This window comes from Arachis duranensis, chromosome 2 (genome assembly GCF_000817695.3).
Source record: "Arachis duranensis cultivar V14167 chromosome 2, aradu.V14167.gnm2.J7QH, whole genome shotgun sequence".
Taxonomy (NCBI): Eukaryota; Viridiplantae; Streptophyta; class Magnoliopsida; order Fabales; family Fabaceae; genus Arachis; species Arachis duranensis.
Window position 1 is genome coordinate 90,559,166 of NC_029773.3, and position 23,550 is coordinate 90,582,715.

Consider the following 23,550-nt stretch of genomic DNA (forward strand, 5'->3'; position numbering starts at 1 on the left):
TAGATGTTATTCCTAAGATAAAAATAAAAATATTATAAAAATAGAGAATTATAGACAAATATTTTCTGTTATAAATTTTAAGTAATACAGAAAAATATAAAAATTTATGTCTGAGACAAAAGAAAATTTACATCTATATTCATATCTAAATAACAAAAAGAGTATATTCATTGTTTCTAGATACTTTTGTCCAAAATTACAGTATCCAAATTCCAAACACAAGTTTATCTTTTTATTTATTTATTTATTTCCCTTGTAGTAGGATTAGTAGCAGAATGTGGACCTAATTATTGTTGTATTCTAAAGAAGCAGAACGTTACTTTACAGTACCACCTTTTTTTTTTCTCTCTATAAATACACACACAACAGAACTTGGAAGTAAAGAAAGAAGAGAAGCACACACAACTTTGATAATGGCTTTCTTTGTTTCTTCCATCACTACTTTGTTCTCTCTTTTCACCATCACTTGTATTTCCATTGTTATTCTTCCACATTGTGATGCTTTTCCATTACATTACAATCACCACCCTTTGTTGCACCCTCACCACCATCACCCTCACATTGCTAGTCACAATTACAGAGATGCCCTCACAAAATCTATAATGTTCTTTGAAGGCCAGAGGTCTGGTAAGCTCCCTCCTAACCAGAGAATGTCTTGGAGGAGAGATTCTGGTCTCTATGATGGCTCAGCTCTTCATGTATGTATCCGTTCTATCAAAAAAATATTTTATTTTTACTTATTTTGTCAGAGAAAATAATGTATAAAATATTGATATACCTAACAAAGTCATGTACACTTTTACTATCCAATGTGTAACATTGTTAGAAATTTTTACATACTCTGGCAACATTTACGAGTACTTATTTTTATTTATGATATTTAATATTTTATATTGTTGGAACATGCAAATATTTCTAATTATTTTCACCATCATACCATGACTTTGATCATTGACAATGTTAGGTACTAATTACCATGTGCTTGTATGTGATTTTGGAGTGAAAGGTTGGTTATTTTTATGTTGAAAATGCAATGCAGGTTGATTTGGTTGGAGGGTACTATGATGCTGGGGACAATGTGAAGTTTGGATTTCCAATGGCATTCACCATAACCATGTTGTCATGGAGTGTTCTTGAGTTTGGTGGACTAATGAAAGGAGAGTTGCAGAATGCAAGAGAAGCAATTCGTTGGGGCACTGATTATCTTCTCAAAGCTACTGCATATCCAAACACCATTTTTGTTCAGGTTAGAACCTTTGCCAACTATGGCCATTATTGTAAATTTAGCATGTGTTTTGTAAGTGTTTTAGGACAGTAAATATAGACATGATAGAAAAGTTATGACAGTAAATATAGACATGATAGAAAAGTTATGTCTTTGTTGACGTCCGTCCTTAGCTTTTCAATGGACAATAAATTGAGCAAATTTTGTTTCACGAACGAAACATTTTGATTGTTACAGGTTTCTGTATCTCTGTTGGGCTTGGTTTGGTAAAACTTCTACTTTTTTAAAGTAACTTATTAAGATTTGGTTCGGTAAATCTTTTACTTTTCAAAAGTAGTTTATTAAAGTTGGTTTTTGAAAGATAACTTTTTAAAGTTGTCTTTGTTTCTGTATGTCCTTAGTTTTCAATGGACAACAAATTGAGCAAATTTTGTTTCATGATGGAAACATTTTGATTGTTTCAGTGTTTCTATATCTGTCTTATAAGTTTGTTAGTATCTTTGTATTTCTGTTCTGAAAATAGTTGCTGATATGATTAGGAAGAAAAAGATTGGAATTGAGGTTGACATTATTGGTTTTGGGGTTTGTAGGTGGGAGATGCTAAGAAGGACCATGCTTGTTGGGAGAGACCAGAGGACATGGACACACCAAGAAGTGTGTTCAAGATTGATGCAAACAACCCTGGTTCAGAAGTGGCTGCTGAAACTGCTGCAGCTCTTGCAGCAGCTTCCCTTGTTTTCAGAAGAAGTGACCCCATGTACTCCAAGATTTTGGCCAGAAGGGCCATTAAGGTAAGTAAATCTTGAACTTGATTAGTCAAACGGGTAAAAGAAAAATAGAATTTTTAAAGGAGAAAAATGGTCCAACTAATTTGTTTTCCCAATGTGCATTAAATCTGGATATAGGTCTTCCAGTTTGCTGATAAATATAGAGGATCATACAGCAATGCATTGAAGCCTGTTGTGTGCCCCTATTATTGCTCTTACTCTGGTTATCAGGTAAATTTCAACTGTATTTAGTTGAACATTATATGATATATGTTATTTATATTCATTCTGTCTTACACACGGAGTCGACACGTGCTAAATAAGTACACATAATTTTTATGTCCACTTTTTAGATCCAATCAACAAGACACTTTTTTTCAGTTAGTGGTAGCATACTCAAGTTTCTTTTCATGACATGGTAGGATGAGTTGTTGTGGGGTGCTGCTTGGTTGCACAAGGCCACCAAGAATCCAATGTATCTCAACTACATTCAAGTCAATGGTCAGATCCTTGGTGCTGCAGAGTATGATAACACTTTTGGGTGGGATAACAAGCATGTTGGGGCAAGGATACTTCTTTCCAAGGTCCAAACTCTACCCCTTCCCCATTTCTTCTATTCTCTATTGCAAAATTAGTTAGTAATGTAAAATAATCTTCTCCAAAAGCTTAAATTATCAGATATAGATGTATAAATGAAGATCAAACTCAAACTCTAGACCTCTCAGATATAGAAATCTCGTAACTTGAATAATTTTATCTAAAACCGTTAGTCTTAAACCATTTTTGTGGTCTTTGATTTTAGGAATTTCTTGTCCAAAAGGAGCAATCACTCCATGACTACAAGGGGCATGCAGACAATTTTGTTTGTTCCTTAATCCCTGGGTCCTCTTCTGCTGAATATACCCCAGGTAAGGTCCCTATCCCTTTTGTTACTTTTCTCTTACCCTCCCTTCTATGTGGTCCTTCATATTATTATGTAACGGTTAGTTTAACAACGGTTTTGTTTTGCTTAAACAGGTGGACTATTGTTCAAAATGAGTGATAGCAACATGCAATATGTGACATCTACCTCTTTCTTACTGTTAGCATATGCCAAATACTTGACTTCTTCACATACAGTTGTTAACTGTGGTGGAACCACAGTAACACCAAACATGCTCAGAAGAATTGCCAAGAAACAGGTACAAAAAGAATGAGACTGATGAATAATTATATAACACATCGATGAACAGTGTGAAACAATGTACTTTATGATAATAAATCAATGATTATGTAATATGTAACCGTTACTGTCTCCATTTTCCTATTCAAATATAGTTATTAAAAAATATATCAAAAAATAAACAATAGATAAAAAACAAAAGTTTAGTAATACTTGTTTGGGATTGGTGTGTTCATTATATCACTCTTAATTTAATAAAACAAAAAATTAATCATTGAACCATATGCTATACTATAAAAGTATAAATTAAATATTTCTATGAAATACATTTATATTGATATTTCATCAAAATTAAATTCTCATTATTACATAACAAAATCTTATTCAATAACAATCTAAACTGCCTGTTAATTTGAACTTGATCTTTTTAGGTGGATTACTTGCTAGGAGATAACCCTTTGAAGATGTCCTACTCACAATCCCCTAATCCTAACATTCTTGTAGGTGCTATTGTTGGTGGACCTGATCTTCATGATAGGTTCCCTGATCAACGGTCAGATTATGAACAATCTGAGCCAGCTACTTATATCAATGCACCACTTGTTGGAACTCTAGCTTATCTTGCACACTCATTTGGTCAACTCTAGAAAGAGACTATTGTGTCCGGGTTTTCGAGAATTACTTGCATGTTTCCCGTGTTTTAAGAACATTTACAACTATCCATTTTCATTTCTGATGTTTAAAAGTTATATAAAAATCAATAATGGGTAGTTGTAAATGCTCTTAAAATACGCATTGAATATGTTTCAAGTGCATACAAGTATTTCTACAATGTCTTCAATTTATTTTGGTGTACCTTATGTATTAATTATCACTAATTTGGGTAGTTTGTGTTTCTTAGGTCACCCCTAAGCCTTATAGTTACTAGTTTAACATATTGCTGTGAGTAAATTTGTGCCAGAAAAAAGGGATTAAGTTTGTAGGGAAGGTAAGCTTGTATGCTAAATGTGGCAATGGTGGTGTTCAACTTATTAAGAACTTTAAACTAAGTAATCACTATAAATGTGTTTGATTTTACCTTCAGTTATTTTGCTTTAGCTGCCATTTGCTTTAACAATTTTCTAAGTTTACCACATTATGTATCATTAGCTACTATCAGTTACATGGATTAATTAAGCGATCATACTCAAAATTAAAAAAAAAAAAAGGATCAAATGAAGATTGGAATAGAGGCAAGCAACGAAATGGTGCATCAAGTTGAATTTGATAAATTTAGATCATTGTAAATGTACTTCCTCATTATTCAAATCTAATCATTGAACTATGTTAATGCATCTAACACAAGATATTTTAATAGAAGATTTTTTACTAGAAACTGGAAATAATCCAATGGTTACACAAGCATAAAAAGTTTGAATTTATTTTACTATCTTCGTTGTGTGGAAAAAAGAATATTAAGACAAAGAGCAACGGAGAAAGAAGATTTGGGGGACATGTGAAATAGGACTGAAAGAGCTGGTTTAGGTTATGTTAGGCTCTCCCACAAGTGCTATGAAATTGATATCAACTCTTCTTGACAAATAGGGCTTCTCCAAAAAGAGAAAATAACTGAAAACAAAAATCCTAGAAATCTTTCTATATCTAACATCTAATCTATTTTAAGTTTTTAACACCCTGTTTGAAATAAAATTTTTGTGACTAATTCAAGTTCCTCATAGCCAAAATTGTAGAATCAGCATTTACTCTGCAAGTGGAAATGCTTTTACCTAGTTGAATAATGACAAAAATCCTCACATGTGCAATCAAGAAAGGAATAACTTCTTTTAGTGCCCTAGAAAAATCCTCTTACTACATGTGAAATATTGAATTATCTTTATAATATACTAGAAAATAAGAAAAATAAGGAAATAGCATCATGATGTTAGATACATGCGCGTTGGAAGATTTTTAGCTAGGGAAAATGATCCTCTTTATTATCAAACATTAAGTATTGATTTGCAACTCAATTTAGACCAAATAAATCAAGTTGAACCTTAACACAATCCAGATATCTTCAAAAAAATCAAGTACACTATTTGAAGTCAAAATACAGAGGCTCACTTGTTTTGCTACAAATTTGTTAAAAGAAAAAGAAAAGAAAAAAGCAACACAGAAAATGCTGAAAGAATTGCTTGGAATGAGACAAACAACTTTTTCAGTTATATGCTTGTAAAATGTTTTAAATAGAATAAAAATTTTCACTTGGCGAAATACCATAAAGGGCATCAACTATCAACTATGCACCTTAAAGCATTTCAAGTTTGGAAATAACCGTAGCAATTCTTCGCGGCTCCGTCTCTGCAAAGAGGTAAACTGTTAAAAAACGGGTCCAACTAATACTTGTAATTTGTATATATGGAGCTACTTCCAAGCACAAATTTACCTTGATTCCTATACATCCATTCACATCAAGAGTTGTAATTTTGTCAGAACATGACTTTGAGAGTTCCTCCAGGCATTTATCAGTCACACCAGTTATTCCAAACAAGCTGCAAACATTTCCTTTCAACACATTAGCAAGATAAGTGTTTTTTAAGGTTAAAAATTAATATAAAGAGCTCAATTTACATTGTTGCTGTAGCAAGGACATATATATGTGTAAGCAACAGCAAGTGTGTGTATGTCACTGCATTACTTTAGACATTGCACCACCAATACCATATATACAAGTTCCACAAATTTCTCAAGTTGACATACCTTAGAAATTCAAGAGAGGTACAGTTTTGTGCAATGGATATAACTCCTTTATCAGTCACTCGGACACACCTAGCAATCAAAATGAGATGTAGCTCAGTTACTTTTATATGTTAGAAAGTTCCATATATTACAGTTGATGCTTCATTTACCATGTCAGATTCAGAGATGCAAGGTTCTTGGACTTAGAAATATAGGAAAGTCCTTCATCTGAAAGATTCTACAAACCAAAGTTTTTTTTTTTTTTTATCAGAGGTCAATATTTGATATGTTTCTGCCTAGAAATCTCAGTAATCTGAAGATTTTACCTGTGCACCACAGAGATCCAAAAACTTGAGATGCTCCAGAAGGCATATTTTCTTGTAAGCTTCATCTGTGAAACTAAATCAGAGTAATGATGTGAATTATCCAATTCAAGGTCAAGATAACATTAACTTTAAAAAAAGTTACAATGCCAACCTAGACAATGCATAGAGATTCAAACTCTGAAGAGATAGGCATTTGTGCAATAATTGCTTCAACCCATCATCTGTTATCTTGATGCACCTATGAACCAAATAATGAGATATAAAGTACCATAATAGAGGTATAAAATTATAATTTACTCCAATGTTGATTTTAATCATCTAAGCGTACAGCTGCTTGATATATTATAAATATGAAATGTATTTTGAGCCAAAATGTTTGCATCTTGCATGGAACAGGAGTTACAAACAAACACGGGAATCTAACATGCCAGCAAACATTTTCAGACAGCTATCCACAAATGTTTTGAAAGACATCTACAAATTTCCATAATATGAAAATTGATATTTATAATCGCATAGTGTGCTTGATGATACAGAAGCTGTTAGAAATCAATACAAATACCTAGTCAGATTCAGTGACACTAGTTCTGGATAATTCTCAGCAACACATTGTAAGCCACGGTCTGATATATTCTGCAATTATTAAATCCAGGTAACTTGTTCAGAAACAATTGTTGAAGACATGAATACAAATTCTCAACACCTCAGTTTAGTTCAACACATAACTGTAATTACAAAACCGCACTAAGGCAATAAGCTTCAACTCTTCATCTGTCACAACAAAGAGGCTGAAATCACAGTTCCAAATAACTCACTGTCATTCATTTAAATAAGAGCTTTGTTGACTCCATTTAGTGACCTTCAAATTCCCATATGCTAGATGTTTTAAGACTAGTTTACTTAAATTGGTTTGTATAGTCATTTGCAACACAGAACTATATTTTTCATCTGAGTTATAAGCTTCAAGTGAAGGAATGGATTAGCTAGATACTCATTCTATGCAATACTATTTGTTTATGTAACATAATTTTATTTTCATATTCGCATAAATGATAAAACACTTTAGGAATCAAATTGTAAAACTAGTCCAAAGGATCATGTACCTTACAGCCACTTATGTTCAAATCAACTATGTATTTGCAGTTCTGAACTGTTTGTTTCAGTCCTGTATCTGTCACCCTGAGAATATGATTGTTCAGTGTTTTACCTTGGATTGAACTTTGAGTTCAAAATTAAGGATATAAACAGTTAATTTAAATGTCATAAGAAAATATTAAATCACCTCACATTCCAGTAGATGGAAAAGATTTTCAGCTGAGGGCAGCAACTGGTTATTGCTTCAATTCCTGTATCTGAGATTTTTTGGCAGCCATTGAGATTTAAAGACTCCAAGCATTGAAGAGATTCAAAGCACTAGAAATGCTTAAAAACTTTGGTTAGAATGAAAGTTGGCATATAATTTACATCATAAGGTAGTTGTGCAAATATTGTTAATTAAGGTTATCTTCTTTCTTTTAAAATAAAAAGAAGTAACTGATAGTGATTTCAGAACTGAAAATTTCAACTTAGCAAGCATAACAGATAGACATAGTATTCACTTTAGATGAAAAAGAATCTGTTACCTTTTGCTTAATAAGGATGAGATGCGAATCTTCAACGTCTCGTGCAAATTCTAGGTCAATCTTCTTTACATGGCGATATCTAGGCTACAACAACCAAGCAAATTTCATCCCAAAAGTCCAAAACACCGTTAACTAAAATATGCTGAAGAAACAATTACAAAGGAGAAACTAAGAAAAATAATCAGGAAAGTATCTCTAATCTTTACTTTGAAAATCTAAAGTTCACAACAGTTACTAACTGCAGCATCATCAGTATAATCATCACACTTCACTGGACAAAAAGAGTTTAACTTGAACACATTTTCAGTATCATTTCATCTATCCTACATATTCATCAATCTATATTGCCAAATACCTAAAAGCATCTAACTTCTACACTCATCATACTAAAGGTACGCAGTTAATAGCATCCTTAGATAGTATTGTAAAACAATGGATAAAAAAATTAAAAGAAAAAGAAGAAAGAGACTAACCAGAGAAAGAGCAGCAATAAGGCGATTCCCAGCATTATTCGACTCTCGAAAACTGAGTGACTAATAACCAATAAAACAAAACATAAATGAGCAAAAAATTAAAAAAAAATGAAACTTTGATGGAAAATGAAGAGGTGATTGAGGAGAAGAGAAGAAGGAGGACCTGCCAAAGAGGTTGAGAAGAGAGAAGGGTGCGATTGAGCCATGGACTGACGAGGAGGAGAGAGATGAGGTCAGTCTGAGAGAGAGTGAGAGGCAGCGATGAACAAACAAGCTTCATAACCTGTGGAACTGTTTCTCTGCACCAAATTGCATCCTTTCCTTCTTCAATTTCTGTTTCCGTTTCTGTTTCCTCCATTGTTGACTCAGAACACAGCCTTGATGGTTTTGGTTTCGATCCTTTGCTACTAGCCTACTAGTCTACCTGTTATGATTTATGAACAATAATATAGTACGGTCTCTAATGAATACATAAATAATTAATTAATTCATTTTTGGTAATTAAATTTCAGAAAAAGCTTCGAATAATTTCACCATTCTGTTCAACAAAAATAATGAGAAATTTCATATTCGGTTAGATATTGGGAATTATGTAAGCATTAGTCTTCTTTTCGTTTTTTTATTGTTAGATGGAAATGTAAAATTATTTCATGTTTCAATAAAAGATATTTTATTATTTCATATAAAGTTAATAGTTAAAAAAAATTAAGATATTTGATATATTTAATTAAATAATGATATATTAATTTTAATGTGATTGCTATGGTATGATGATAAATTCAAACGTATTGATACGTTTAAAATATAAATAAGTAGTAATAAGTCACCTGAAATTTAGTTTCCATGTCAGTATTTAATTTTTATAAAATATTCTTTTAATTAAATAAAAATAAAAAATATTTATTTATTTAATTTGATAAAAATATTTAAATACCTTTTTTATATATTAGACAAAAATCATTCTTTTAAATTAATTAAATTGTTTAATTTTAAAATTTAAATAATTTAAAAAACAAAAACAAAAATACATTTAACAAAATCATTTGTCTCCTCGTAAATCCTAATCAATTATTCATACCAAAAAAATTAAATAAATTTAAAAAATATTAAACAAAATCACTTTGTTCTTTGTTTACTAAGTTCTCACACAATGACACAATCCTCATCTCTAATTGTTCATACCAAAAAAAAAAATCATCTGAAAAATTGAGGAAAAAAATAAAAGAACAGAACTTCATGTCTTCAACTTCCTGAGTTTTTCACCAGCACACTCTCAACGAGCTTCTCTCTCATTCCCAATTCTGAGACTCAAGCTCTCTCCTCTCTCACTGCCACTAGAGTCTCTCTCGGTCTCACTAGAGTCTCTACTCGTTCACACAGTCACACTCACCGGCGTCTCGTTGCTCCTCTGCTATCGTCGCCGGCGTTTCAACGTCTCGCGGCCTTCCCTGGGCTCCTCCTCGCCGGCGACAGAAGCACTCGTCGGATCGTCGTTGCTCGTCGTCTTCTGGTTTCAAGTACTCGCCGTCGCGAGTCGCCGTGGATCGTGGACCGTCGTAGAGTCGTCACTTGCTTCGTCGCTCGTCCTCTTATGGGGTCGGGTCCTCTTCGTCACCCAGTTGCCCTTGGTAAGTCCATGCATCATCACTTCCCCTATACTCCCTTTTCCAGATTCCCTTCTCCCTGTATTTTAAGATGATGTTGAATTGGTAATCAATTAATTTGTTAGTGATTGAATCTTGAATTTGTTGCTATCTTGCTGAATCATCACCGAGTTAAAATTTTTTTTTTTGTCTTTGCTAAAAATCATCAGAGTTGAATTTGTTACTGATTATCATCGAACCTTGAATTTGTTGCTGGCTTGCTCAAACACCTCCTATTATGTTTTCTATGCACTACTTGTGTATGTTACAGTTTTCATATGACCGAGCTTACAATTTGTTGTTGTCTTGCTCAAACACCCCCTATTATATTTATCTCTACAGTTTTCATATTGTACATTGCTTCATGATTTCAGTTTGTCTTTGCATGATATACTTCAACCGATAGCTTGTTTCCCCTGAATGAATTAAAATAAAAAACTGTAAACTGAACATATACCCCATTCGGGTATTTGGATCAAATAAAAGCAAACAAGCTAAACCCCCAACTGACAAAAGGAAAATACAGCCAGTCTTATGATTGGACCAAGAGCAAGAATGTTCATTTGTTTCACATTTTGATAGGAACCTGGGGGTCTTAATACACTGTGATCTGCGGAGCCCTTTTATGTGATTACATTCTATTTTATGTAATCCTTTTACCAAAAAAAGGAAAAAGAATCTGTATCCCTCAACCATTTCTTAATGGATGCAGCGCTTTGAGATAGTTAATGGTTTTAAATGTTTATTTTATGTCTTGCAACCAAGTCTTAGTGTTAGCTTAAGAGGTTAGTTGGTTCTATTCAATAGTAACTCCTTTTTTCTTTTAAATGTTTATTTTATGTCTTGCAACCAAGCTAATTTTAAGTCTTTGTGAAATAGATTTTAGAGCATGATGAAGGTGCTCTCAAGTTTTTCAAAGATATCAAGTGGAGCAGGATAGACAACCCAAAAGGATTCAAGCTTGAATTTTATTTCGATACTAATCCTTATTTCACAAACACTATTTTGACAAAAAGCATATCACATGATTGATGAGGATGAGCCAATATTGGAAAAAGCAATTGGGTGAAGACCCCTTCAATGGAAATAATCAAATCCATCTCAGGCATCAAGGTTATTCCTCTTTTAGGCCTTCATTTACTTTATAGCAAAGTGTGTACTAAAATTTTTTGTTAATGAATAATTTGTAAAGCCACATTGATCATATATAACCACAATTAGTTATTTGGAAAGTGTATTTTTGCGGCTTTCTCTTTACATCTCAAACTCAGTTTTTTTTTTAAATATATATATTTTTTTGGAAGTTCGATGTTTGAGTTCTTTTTTTAAGTCAAACCATTATAAAAAATATGATAACTTTTATAGGAGGGAAGATTAGGCTCTGGTTAGGTCATTTGTTTTTTGCAACCCTGGTTGTCTCTCTTTATTATGATTTTCCCTTCCACCTGCTAACAGTATATAGGTTCTCACAATCTGTGATTACTTTTAAGCTCCGGTATTCACCTTCAATCCAAAAGATAAGATGTGACTTGTTACTTTTGTAGGTTCAAGTCTGTGAAAGAAACCACCAACCCGTTGATGAGGTCACGGTATGTGAATACACAAACTTATCTAGTTGCTTATGAATATTCCATCCTCTTTTGAAAACTAGGAGATTATTCAATTGATGAATTGGAATGTGGTTGCAGGTGGCAGTGACTTTGGTGGAGCTGTCGGTTGATGGTTCTATTATGGGTACTGTTGAAATTAAGCTTCCTGAAGAAGGAGTAGGAGGCCTTGGTTCTATTATGGGAGAGGAACAATAACTATGACCTGGCTTTACTTACATTTTATTATTGTTAAGACATTGACCAATTTGCATTCGATGTTGTGTGTTTACTTGATTTAATTAAAAACAAGAAGTAAACAAAGTTGAACAAAAAGAAAAGACTTGCAATTTCCTCAACGATAAACCTTCCCTTAAAGCACATAATAGTTAGCAAATAACAGGGCATTTTTCTTGCTTTTACTTTGACACACTAATCCTTTTCCAGTGTCTCTCTTTTTCTCTTTACTTCCGCCGCCCCTCCCCTCTTACGATTCCACATATATGATGTAGCTATCTGTGTCATTACAGGTTTGCCCTAATCACATGAAACTACAGATTAATGGAGAGATTGTTGGAGAAAAATCGCTGTCATCAAATAAGGAACGCAGTTCAAATGATTTGAGGAAAATAGTTTTGGCAAATATTGGTGGAGATGGAAATATTTCACACGGTTATGTGTACAATTTTCAAGTTTTCCCTTCTGTTTCATCTATTAAAGATCACCATATGAAAGTGATTGGGTAATTATAATTTTGTTCGTTGAAATGGCACTATAATTTTCTTGATTACTGATATGGACAGCTATTGTTACCTTTCTGTTTATAACTTACTAACTAACTGTTGTGTGTGAAACCAACCATGTAGCATGAAAGAGTATGAAGAGAGGGCAGTATCACTGGCTTTGAGTCGCCCAAAGCTTCAAGCTCTCACTAATAAGCTTAAGTCTGTTCGCATGACTTGCCCTTTATTTGACACAGCTCGCTGGGTGAGTTTAATACTCCCTCTCCTTTGCCTCAAATTATAAATGTATCAAATTCTTTTTTGTGACAGATAGTTTTAGATAGTATGTAAGTTTATAAGATGCATTGTTCTGACTTTTGTAGGTTTTAGATAGTATGTAGTTTATAAGATGCATTGTTCTGAATTTTGTAGGTTTTTGTAGGTGAGGAATCTTGAAAGAGGATATCTTAAAATGTGGAATCTACATTGCTCTGGTCAACGTCCCCAACATTTCAAGTTCACCGAAAATGAACTTGAATATCCTTATGAATAGGTGTTAGACGAGAATGTATATAAGAAAATCAAGAAAAAGTAGACCGATCTTGTACTTGCTATGTTGATGAATCTGAGTGTAATTCTGTTATAGCAATCACGAACATATCTATTTTGCTAGAAATCATGGATGAGTAATTTAATGTGTTTTGGCTTCGCAATGCTCTTGATTAATTAACTAGAACATTAACAAGATATACAAAAAAAGAGAGAAAGGGGGGGACTAATAACTTTTCAGTAAAACTCAAATGAACCAAAAGTTGAATCAAATACAACAAATTTGTTATTTATTATCATATATGAATTGCCAGAGCCAAAGCAATATATCGTATAAATAGAATGAAATGATGGTGCTTCACTTTATCAAATTAGTTATTATCGTATCAGAACTGTTTTTCAAGGTAGTTAAAAGCTTTAGTCAAAACTTCAGGAGAAATAGGTGGAGTGGATCCAAAAATAACATTTTCAACTGTGATAACACCTGAATTCTGACTGCTAAGACCAGAAATAGCAACAGCGTTGCCATAACCGGAGAGATTCTAACCAACACCAAAGTCCACTTTCCCCTTAACAAGAAACCAGTGCTTGGGGACTTCTAGAAGGGACAATACCTTAATCGGAAATTCTCAATTTTCACTTGAACCAATCCCATGGAGGCAACCTAATGCAAGCCAAGATCCTCATTTACAAGTTCCCAAGGGAAGTGAGACTTTGACAACAGCTTCAAAACCCTCCCACTCTGTATTTGGTGAAATTGAGAAAAGGATTGCAGATCTTCAGTTTAAAAATTCAGGAAAGGATCTCAAAGCCCTTAAGCAGATTCTGGAAGCAATGCAGAGATACAAAGATTCACTAGATATTACAAGAGAACAGGAAACAAATTACCCTTCTGACAGAGGTCTGAGTGAAAGCTCGGAACTACAGACCCCAAGACAACAGACCAACCCAACATTGTCACTGATGATATTTTAAGTTCACCCCGGCGTAGAAAGTTTCCAATTATCATCATGAAGCCAGCACAAATCTCAAGGAAATCCAATGTCGCTACCAAAGAAATGACTAATGGCAAATCAGGCCGCATCAAGTTTTCTACCAATGATCCCAAAGATGGAAGACTGCCTGACAATATTGAAAGTCAAACAGCAAAAGGAACCAGTTCAACAAATCCTTTTAGTCAACGCTTCCATTCTGCAGATAAGAGTAACATGAAGAAAACTTCAAAATTAATGCAAGCCTCAAAAGTCCCTCAGGTCAACAATGGAGAGGACACCAATAACTCCAGCCATACAGCAGAGACTAGAATCCCAAGAGTACACCGTACCCTGAAGGAACTAGACCTGTATTTGTTGGGAGCACCATAGGACCGGTTGGTTCACGGATTGTATCAAATCGGCTGGTTTTCGCTGGTTTTGTCTGGTTTGTGACAAACTGCCCGATTTTAAGGGGTTTAATTCCTTCTTCGGTCCAAAGCTTCAACCGAACCGACCAGATCACCGATTTACTAGTTTTCCAGTCAAATTGGCCAGTCCGATTCGGTTCTTACAACTATGCCTTTATTAGTCGAATCCAAATTAGTTTGGACGTGGAAAAGGGAAAAATAATTTCAAAAGTGAGCAAGGCTTTTTACAATTGTCAGGGTGTTTTGGAATACTTAGTAAAAATGAAGAACACAATAGATTTTATTTGGTGTTGCTATTTCTGGTCTAATTCCTTCAGGTTATTTTGTTCATACCAAAAAAAAAAATATTGTCAGTCTTTTCATGGCCTCCTACTCCTTCTTCAGGAAGCTTAATTTCAACCGTACCCACCTGCAATCACATTCCAATTCATCAATTGAATAATCTCCTAGTTTTCAAAAGAGGATGGAATATTCATAAGCAACTAGATAAGTTTGTGTATTCACATACCGTGACCTCATCAACGGGTTGGTGGTTTCTTTCACAGACTTGAACCTACAAAAGTAACAAGTCACATCTTATCTTTTGGATTGAAGGTGAATACCAGAGCTTAAAAGTAATCACAGATTGTGAGAACCTATATACTGTTAGCAGGTGGAAGGGAAAATCATGATAAAGAGAGACAACCAGGGTTGCAAAAAACAAATGACCTAACCAGGGCCTAATCTTCCCTCCTATAAAAGTTATCATATTTTTTATAATGGTTTGACTTAAAAAAAAAACTCAAACATCGAACTTCCAAAAAATATATATATATATATTTAAAAAAAAAACTGAGTTTGAGATGTAAAGAGAAAGCCGCAAAAATACACTTTCCAAATAACTAATTGTGGTTATATATGATCAATGTGGCTTTACAAATTATTCATTAACAAAAAATTTTAGTACACACTTTGCTATAAAGTAAATGAAGGCCTAAAAGAGGAATAACCTTGATGCCTGAGATGGATTTGATTATTTCCATTGAAGGGGTCTTCACCCAATTGCTTTTTCCAATATTGGCTCATCCTCATCAATCATGTGATATGTTTTTGTCAAAATAGTGTTTGTGAAATAAGGATTAGTATCGAAATAAAATTCAAGCTTGAATCCTTTTGGGTTGTCTATCCTGCTCCACTTGATATCTTTGAAAAACTTGAGAGCACCTTCATCATGCTCTGAAATCTATTTCACAAAGACTTAAAATTAGCTTGGTTGCAAGACATAAAATAAACATTTAAAAAAAAGGAGTTACTATTGATAGCACCAACTAACCTCGTCAGCTAACACTTCATTGTTTTTCATTGCATTGAGCCAAAAAGCAGGTACTCCTTTTTCTACAAAACCAAATCAAAATGTTATCAGTGAATGAATTGAAATGCTATTTAAGGAAAATGTGTAATCTTGTAATTAGTACATTCGTCCTCTTCAGCACCTGCAGTTTTCTCCTCTGCTATTCCTTCAACTTCAGTGACACCATTAACTATCTCAAAGCGCTGCATCCATTAAGAAATGGTTGAGGGATACAGATTCTTTTTCCTTTTTTGGTAAAAGGATTACGTAAAATAGAATGTAATCACATAAAACGGCTTCACAGATCACAGTGTATAAAGACCCGCATGTTCCTATCAAAATGTGAAACAAATGAACATTCTTGCTCTTGGTCCAATCATAAGACTGGCTGTATTTTCCTTTTGTCAGTTGGGGGTTTAGCTTGTTTGCTTTTATTTGATCCAAATACCCGAATGGGGTATATGTTCAGTTTACAGTTTTTTATTTTAATTCATTCAGGGGAAACAAGCTATCGGTTGAAGTATATCATGCAAAGACAAACTGAAATCATGAAGCAATGTACAATATGAAAACTGTAGAGATAAATATAATAGGGGGTGTTTGAGCAAGACAGTAACAAATTGTAAGCCCGGTCATATGAAAACTGTAACATACCCAAGTAGTGCATAGAAAAGATAATAGGGGGTGTTTGAGCAAGCCAGCAACAAATTCAAGGTTCGATGATAATCAGTAACAAATTCAACTCTGATGATTTTTAGCAAAGACAAAAAAAAAAATTTTAACTCGGTGATGATTCAGCAAGATAGCAACAAATTCAAGATTCAATCACTAACAAATTAATTGATTACCAATTCAACATCATCTTAAAATACAGGGAGAAGGGAATCTGGAAAAGGGAGTATAGGGGAAGTGATGATGCATGGACTTACCAAGGGCAACTGGGTGACGAAGAGGACCCGACCCCATAAGAGGACGAGCGACGAAGCAAGTGACGACTCTACGACGGTCCACGATCCACGGCGACTCGCGACGGCGAGTACTTGAAACCAGAAGACGACGAGCAACGACGATCCGACGAGTGCTTCTGTCGCCGGCGAGGAGGAGCCCAGGGAAGGCCGCGAGACGTTGAAACGCCGGCGACGATAGCAGAGGAGCAACGAGACGCCGGTGAGTGTGACTGTGTGAACGAGTAGAGACTCTAGTGAGACGGAGAGAGACTCTAGTGGCAGTGAGAGAGGAGAGAGTTTGAGTCTCAGAATTGGGAATGAGAGAGAAGCTCGTTGAGGGTGTGCTGGTGAAAAATCCAGGAAGTTGAAGACATGAAGTTCTGTTCTTTTATTTTTTTCCTCAATTTTTCAGATGATTTTTTTTTTTTTTTGTATGAACAATTAGAGATGAGGGTTGTGTGAGAACCCAGTAAACAAAGAACAAAGTGATTTTGTTTAATACTTTTTAAATTTATTTAATTTTTTTGGTATGAATAATTGATTAGGGTTTATAAAGAGACAAATGATTTTGTTAAATGTATTTTTGTTTTTGTTTTTTAAATTATTTAAATTTTAAAATTAAACAATTTAATTAATCTAAAAGAGTAATTTTTGTCTAATATATAGAAAAAGGTATTTAAGTCTTTTTATAAAATTAAATAAATAAATATTTTTTATTTTTATTTAATTAAAAGGGTATTTTAGTAAAAGTGGTGACGTGAAAACTAAATTCTACGTGACTTGTTACTACTTGTCCATATTTTAAACGTATTGGTACGTATAAATTTATCATCTTACCGTAGCAATTACCTAATTTTAACTATTAAAAATTTATGTCTAATTTATTTGATAATTGATACTCTTTTTTCGCTTAATATTTCATAGAAAACACAAATTGATTACAAGAATATGATTTTGTCATGTTATATGATTGTCAATATTTTTTTTTGAATTAATTATATATTATAATGTTGAACAAATGACTAACCAAGTTTTTCATAAAACCAATTACATGTAAATTACCGTAAAAGTTCACATCTTCATATAAAGTTAATAATTAAAAATTATTCGATAATAATTTAATCAAACATATCAAATCATCTAACAATTTTCAAAAAGATAATTATATGTAAATTTTAACCAAGAAATTAGAATTGGAACTCCCCAAGCCAACCCTATGTTGAAAAGGAAGGTAATTAAGCAGGAACCTTCCGTTGATAGAACAATGGAATGAATGTTATGTGCATGGTAAATAAACTTAACTTGAGGAAATGACACAATTAAAACTGAATAATATGTACAACATGGTCTCCTATCCAATATGTTTACAAGTTACACCCCTCTCCCTCTTTCACAGACTCAACAGAAATCTATTCAGGAAATTTTGGGTTGCTCACAGATTTTATCTTCTCCTTATGCAGCATTCATATTCTCAACCTTATTTGCCAAAACCAGCAAAACCGAGACAAATTGTAAATCTTTTAAATCCAAAATCCTACACCAGAAGATTTCAGGAAAAGCACGGTTGAGAAGATGAAACTCTTTTTTTTATCATTAGAGTCTGAAACTTATGTACAATCAACAAGAGAATGAATTATTAGTGATGAAGGCACTAATTTAATCCCAAGCACTTGTCACGCCTTGACCATATCCTCCGCCATAACTGCCCGGAACCCCATGCCCACCAGTTCCTCCTCCTCCATAGTAATCTGTTCCTTTGTTGAACGAGCCCTCCCTCCTGAAATCGCGGCCGCCGAAACGGGATCCACCTGTGCGCCTGTTTCTGTTGCCACCGCCGTAAGAAGCCTTAGCTGCATAACGTGTGAGCCAAGCAGGTACTTCTTGATTCGCCTCTTGCATCAGATCAGCCAATGGTTTAGCCAGGGACAAATTACTCTCATTGAAGAAGGCTGTGGCCAACCCCATTTTACCAGCTCGACCGGTTCTTCCTATCCGATGCACATAATCATCGATGTCATTGGGAAGATCAAAGTTTACCACATGTGCCACCCTTGGAATATCAAGACCACGAGCTGCAACATCCGTCGCCACTAAAATTGGTGTGTTTCCGCTCTTGAATGATCTCAATGCTAGTTCTCTTTCCTGCATACAGAGCAGTTAAGTTATATAAATAGAGAAATGTATAGTATATATAGAGAGAGAACTTTTTTTAGTTCATAGTTCGAATGGGACTTTAATGCTGACATGTTTTACATCTAAATATAAATTTCAATGTGTTTGGACTCACTTGTTGTGTTCTGTCACCATGAATGCTAGTTGCAGGAAATCCATTGACACACAAGCAGTGTTCAAGTGCATCAGCTCCTTTCTTTGTTTCCACAAAAACTAATGTCAGACCTTGCTGCAAAAGAAACCCGAAAATTCTTAACAAAGAGCTGTGGATATGATAAATTTACAAATCAAAACAACTACCGTGCTACAGCATACTTTAATGGCATAAACCCAAAAGTTCAAATAGCAGTAAGCAGAGATAACAGTTTACCTTGCCATCAATACCAGTTTCTCTCTGAGCATGAAGAAGGTCCATGAGGTGGCTTCTCTTGTCTGACTCAAGCACATATTCTACTCTCTGAGCAATTAAGTCAGTACTTGAACCAACCCTTCCAACAGCCAGAAACACATAGCTTGAAAGAAAATCCGATGCAAGTCGCTGCAGTTAGGAAAAATTGCAAAAAGAAAAGTATCAGTTAAAACAACACATTTTTTCATAAGAGCAAGCACTATCATTGGCATTGCTAAAAGAAAAATATATCTAGATCCTCGATTGCAACATGGATGTCAACATCCCAAGCTCTACTGATTGGAGTTTCCAACTTGCTCTCAAGGGATTATCCTCCCAGCATAAAGTATAAATAAGTAACTTCACAGTCAATCAAAGCCAAACATAAGTAACTTGATGAATTAGAAAGCTTCAACAAAGGTAGAGATAAACTAGTTTATTATTGCCAATTCCTTGAGTAAAAAATTAAAGTACAAAGCACTTTCTCCACTCATGTCAAATATACGATTCTAAAGAGTTCCAGAGAAATCATCTTTGAGAAAAGCTCCTCAAAAAATGTGTTTTCAAACTTTGAACTTTATCTCTAAATTATTTTTCTTCTTTCAAAAGCAATTTTGAAGCTCTTTTGAGGGGGGAAATACTAATGCATCCACTTGAGAATCTGAGTAACAGACTAACGATCACAAGATATACCTGTATCTCTTTTGGAAATGTTGCACTGAAGAGCAGTGTCTGCCTCATGCCAGGTGGAGGCATGTCCATTTGTTCAACAATCTTTCTTATTTGAGGCTCAAAACCCATATCCAGCATACGATCTGCCTCATCGAGAGCCAAATATCTTATCATCTGCAGTGATACCCTAGCCCTCTCAAGCAAATCTACCAATCGCCCCGGAGTTGCAACCAGAATATCAACTCCTCTCTCAAGCTCCCGCAGCTGAGCAATGCAATACAAGTTACACAACATTAATAATACCAAATTAAAGAAGTGAATGCCCAAACTATTCTACCAGTAACAACAGCCAAGTGCCTTAGTTTAATAATTTTGTTCATGTGCTGTTCTGGTGTGTTGGTTGCACATCTGTATGCCAGTAAGCATAATAAAGATTATAGAGCTACAAAATGTATCATATTATAACCAACCCGAAACTTAAGATGTGACCTAATCAGGCTAACAAACTACATTGCATTCATTCGCATAAACTCCAACATCAAGGAGATGAGGGGGGGAAAGAAACAATCAATAGTATGAAGCAAAAAGGTTTTCGGATGAATCAGAGTGCAAAATGTCACAAGTTATTACCTGTTGGTTGATTGGTGCTCCTCCATAAGCAACTACAACCTTGACACCAGTCTGGTAAGAAAATTTTTTGGCCTCATCATGTATCTGTAAGATGATAAAGCCAAGAAGGAATATATTCTTAGATAACAAGGACGGTTAAATCATAAACAACTATACAGTATCAAGAAAGTGCACAGTGGAAATCATAATTAGAAGCACACCTGGCACGAAAGCTCCCTAGTAGGGGAGAGGATAAGTGCCAGTGGGTAAGCAGTTCGTCCTACACGGGGTCTTTGAACAAATGGCTCCCTCATTATTCCACTTATAATAGGGAAGCAAAAGGCAGCAGTTTTTCCTGACCCTGTCTGAGCACAAGCCATCAAATCTCGTCCAGCAAGAGATATCGGTATGGCATACCTCTGTACCGGAGTTGGCTTCACATACTTGCAGCGCTTTATATTCTGATTCAATGTCTCTCCCAAGTCAATCTCTGCAAATGTATTCACAGGTGGAGGCACATTTTCTCCACTAGTCTCCACAGGGATATCATCATAAGCATCAAAGTTAATCCCTGTGTTTTCCTGCTCACCAATTGACTGATCCGCAGCATCGTCATTCTCAAAAGGGTTCGCCTCGCGCCTTCCACGGTCCCTCCCTCCTCCTCTATTGTTGTTCCAGGCACCACCACCACCACCACCGGTCTGAAAACCAGAGCCATATCCTTGCCGCCCGAAATCAGGCTTATTAAAGGAACTTCCCCCATAAGAAGAAGCAGTTGGACCACCATAACTCGACCGATCATTAGCTGGCAAAGCAGCTGCTGAATTCGATGGTACAGGAGGCTCAGAAGTCATTTGCCGGTTGCGAAGATGAGGCGGAACATATGCAGCCCGGTTAGACTGCGCATGGGTATTGGAAGAACGAGTGGCTGAATTGTCAGCAGAATCTGCCCAAGAAGTTCTCATAGTTGCAGAAAACTTTTTGTGAGTTTTTCTGTGATATACAACCAAATGCTAAACAAAATAAAAAAGAAAACAATGCTTCCCAATCTATGATCCTCTCAATGCTTGTGCTTCTATTATACAATCCTGATCAGCTAAACAACAAAACAAAAAAAAGTTCAGAAAGGGAAACCAAAAACAGAAATTGAAGAACAATAATGAATGATTAGATGCTGAAACACAATGAATCATGATCCATGATGTTACAACACACGAGATCGCACAATAGAAACTTCAAGCTTCGAACTTGAAATCCAACATGCAAATAACAAAATCGAAAAACAACAATCTGAATCCAAAAGCCTCAAATAACATTAAGAACCAATAATTACCTCCAGAACTGAAATTACAATATGCTAACAAACAGATCAAATGAAACAAACACGAGATTTTGTAAAAACGCAACAAGCGAATCAGAAGATTGAGTGAGAAATGAAGCAAAAGGATCGAACCTGAACAAATGAGGAAAGAGGAAAAAAGCTTCGATTGCAGAAAAAGAAGAATTAGTGCGAAACAAAAAAAGATTTAAGCTTTGAAGAATTTTCTGGATGATGATTTTCTCCTTTGTGTCAAAGGGGAGATTTTTCTCAGCGTTTTCCAAGTTGAATCAAAAGTGGTATTTTTTTTCTCTTTATGTTTTCTTTACCAAACACTATTTTTACTCTGAAGAAAAAAGATAATGATATTTTTTATTAACTGAAATTGAAATATCTAAATGAATCCAATGGTGAAAAAAGAAGCTTCTTTCTTTGTAACTCATGCAATTTTTATTGCCTCTCCAAAATAGTAGTTTCCCTTTCTTTTTTACTCTCTTTTCTTTCATCCATTGAAATATTGTGGACTGATTTTAGAAAGGTGCATGCATAAATTGGTTTTATTTGGAGGTAAAAAATAAAACATGTTAAATTTAAATTGAATTGATATGTTTGATACCTAAACAATTTTAGTAAATTTAAATTAAGTTAATATAGTCAAGATTTTAAATGTACTAATACATCAATTATCTTATTTCATTTTTAGGTACATAAATAGGTACTTCATTAATATTTAGTCTTATTTAATCGTATACTATTATATTAGCAAAAATATTTAAATTTATCACTTATTTTTTCAAAAAAATCTTATAATATTTAATTGAATCATCACACAATTTTTTTTAAAATATTATTAATAATGTAATACCCATAGATAGATAATTTGTGAATATCAAACTGTTTATTATAAAAAATAACTATATTAAACCAATATTTAAAAATTTGTTTGATGCCACTTAATTATTATAATTGTCGGTCCATCGTGACTTTAAAGTTTAAACTATATTCACCAAAAAAAGTTTAAATCATATTATTTCTATAAATTTTTTTTATTAAAGATGTTATTAATTAGTAATTAGGGTTAACCACCAAAAACACCCTCGAATTATTTAAATGCGAACAGAAATGCACCCGAATTTTACTATCGACAAAAATACTTTAAATAATTTAAAAACATAACAACAATACCCAATAGTAAATATATATTTTCAAAAAATATCTTAGAGATTGAATTTTAATGTGATATTTTATAAGAATAATTAAAAAAATGAGATATTATTATTCTTAAAATTTGATCATTTTTTTCTAAGTATATATATTTTTTGTGATTTTTTAAAAGTATGATTAGTTGTTAACAAAAAAAACATATACTCAACGAAAAATTACCAAATTTTAAGGATACTAATATCTCTTTTTTTAATCATATTTGCAAAAAATTGCATCAAAATTCAATCTCTAATATATTTTTTGAGAAATACATATTTAATGTTAGATAATCTTGAAAAAAAACTAACATTAAATATGTATTTCTCAAAAAATATATTAGAGATTGAATTTTGATGTAATTTTTTGCAAGCATAATTAAAAAAATAAGATATTATTATTATTAAAATTTGATGATTTTTTGTTAAGTATATATTATTTTGTGATTTTTTTAAAAGTATTATTAGTTATTAACAAAAATAATTATAAAAAATTATATACTTAACAAAAAATTACCAATTTTTATGTATAATAATATATTATTTTTATAATCATGCTTGCAAAAAATTGCATCAAAATTCAATTTCTAAGGTATTTTTTGAAAATATATATTTACTTTTAGGTATTATTGTTGTGTTTTTAAATTATTTGAAGGCATTTTTGTTGATGGTAAAATTCGGGTGTATTTTTGTCCGCGTTTGAATAATTCGGGAGCGTTTTTT

General features: G+C 33.7%; 5 protein-coding genes and 2 pseudogenes across 7 annotated transcripts; 3 read left to right on the top strand and 4 right to left on the bottom strand.

Moving 5' to 3' along the window:
• Window positions 1-315: 315 nt before the first annotated feature.
• On the top strand, window positions 316-4,237 carry LOC107475982 (endoglucanase 17). The gene is made up of 8 exons (XM_016095694.3): window positions 316-698; window positions 1,040-1,246; window positions 1,816-2,016; window positions 2,131-2,223; window positions 2,415-2,576; window positions 2,795-2,900; window positions 3,010-3,173; window positions 3,586-4,237. The coding sequence occupies exons 1-8, from the start codon at window positions 414-416 to the stop codon at window positions 3,799-3,801; spliced, it is 1,434 nt and encodes a 477-aa protein (XP_015951180.1). The 5' UTR covers window positions 316-413; the 3' UTR covers window positions 3,802-4,237.
• A 965-nt stretch (window positions 4,238-5,202) lies between these two features.
• Window positions 5,203-8,754, bottom strand: LOC107475983 (F-box protein At3g58530). The gene is made up of 12 exons (XM_016095695.3): window positions 8,454-8,754; window positions 8,291-8,350; window positions 7,818-7,901; window positions 7,478-7,608; window positions 7,299-7,374; window positions 6,758-6,828; window positions 6,347-6,433; window positions 6,196-6,268; window positions 6,040-6,107; window positions 5,891-5,959; window positions 5,577-5,682; window positions 5,203-5,491 (listed from the first exon to the last, which is right to left on the bottom strand). The coding sequence occupies exons 1-12, from the start codon at window positions 8,646-8,648 to the stop codon at window positions 5,426-5,428; spliced, it is 1,086 nt and encodes a 361-aa protein (XP_015951181.1). The 5' UTR covers window positions 8,649-8,754; the 3' UTR covers window positions 5,203-5,425.
• Window positions 8,755-10,461: 1,707 nt separating this feature from the next.
• On the top strand, window positions 10,462-10,572 carry LOC127745387 (uncharacterized; annotated as a pseudogene).
• Window positions 10,573-10,823: 251 nt separating this feature from the next.
• On the top strand, window positions 10,824-12,942 carry LOC107476084 (probable UDP-N-acetylglucosamine--peptide N-acetylglucosaminyltransferase SEC). Of its 3 annotated transcripts, none has more exons than XM_052257519.1 (6): window positions 10,824-11,046; window positions 11,478-11,522; window positions 11,622-11,667; window positions 12,050-12,261; window positions 12,386-12,506; window positions 12,674-12,942. In XM_052257519.1, the coding sequence occupies exons 3-6, from the start codon at window positions 11,653-11,655 to the stop codon at window positions 12,695-12,697; spliced, it is 372 nt and encodes a 123-aa protein (XP_052113479.1). In that variant the 5' UTR covers window positions 10,824-11,046; window positions 11,478-11,522; window positions 11,622-11,652; the 3' UTR covers window positions 12,698-12,942. The 3 variants fall into 3 exon arrangements, 2 of the variants coding, with proteins under 2 accessions (XP_052113479.1, XP_052113478.1); XM_052257518.1 differs by having other exon boundaries at window positions 12,684-12,942; XR_008006002.1 differs by having other exon boundaries at window positions 11,622-12,253; window positions 12,684-12,942.
• A 163-nt stretch (window positions 12,943-13,105) lies between these two features.
• Window positions 13,106-17,755, bottom strand: LOC107476123 (uncharacterized). The gene is made up of 6 exons (XM_052257972.1): window positions 17,717-17,755; window positions 16,452-16,854; window positions 15,505-15,566; window positions 15,182-15,414; window positions 14,701-14,745; window positions 13,106-14,601 (listed from the first exon to the last, which is right to left on the bottom strand). Exons 1-4 carry the CDS (start codon window positions 17,753-17,755, stop codon window positions 15,226-15,228), a joined length of 693 nt encoding a protein of 230 aa, XP_052113932.1. The 3' UTR covers window positions 13,106-14,601; window positions 14,701-14,745; window positions 15,182-15,225.
• Window positions 15,798-15,908, bottom strand: LOC127745388 (uncharacterized; annotated as a pseudogene).
• Window positions 17,756-17,771: 16 nt separating the features above from the next.
• Window positions 17,772-21,971, bottom strand: LOC107475984 (DEAD-box ATP-dependent RNA helicase 37). The gene is made up of 7 exons (XM_016095696.3): window positions 21,764-21,971; window positions 20,532-21,406; window positions 20,332-20,415; window positions 19,723-19,965; window positions 19,012-19,179; window positions 18,757-18,870; window positions 17,772-18,611 (listed from the first exon to the last, which is right to left on the bottom strand). Exons 2-7 carry the CDS (start codon window positions 21,273-21,275, stop codon window positions 18,126-18,128), a joined length of 1,839 nt encoding a protein of 612 aa, XP_015951182.1. The 5' UTR covers window positions 21,276-21,406; window positions 21,764-21,971; the 3' UTR covers window positions 17,772-18,125.
• Window positions 21,972-23,550: the final 1,579 nt, after the last annotated feature.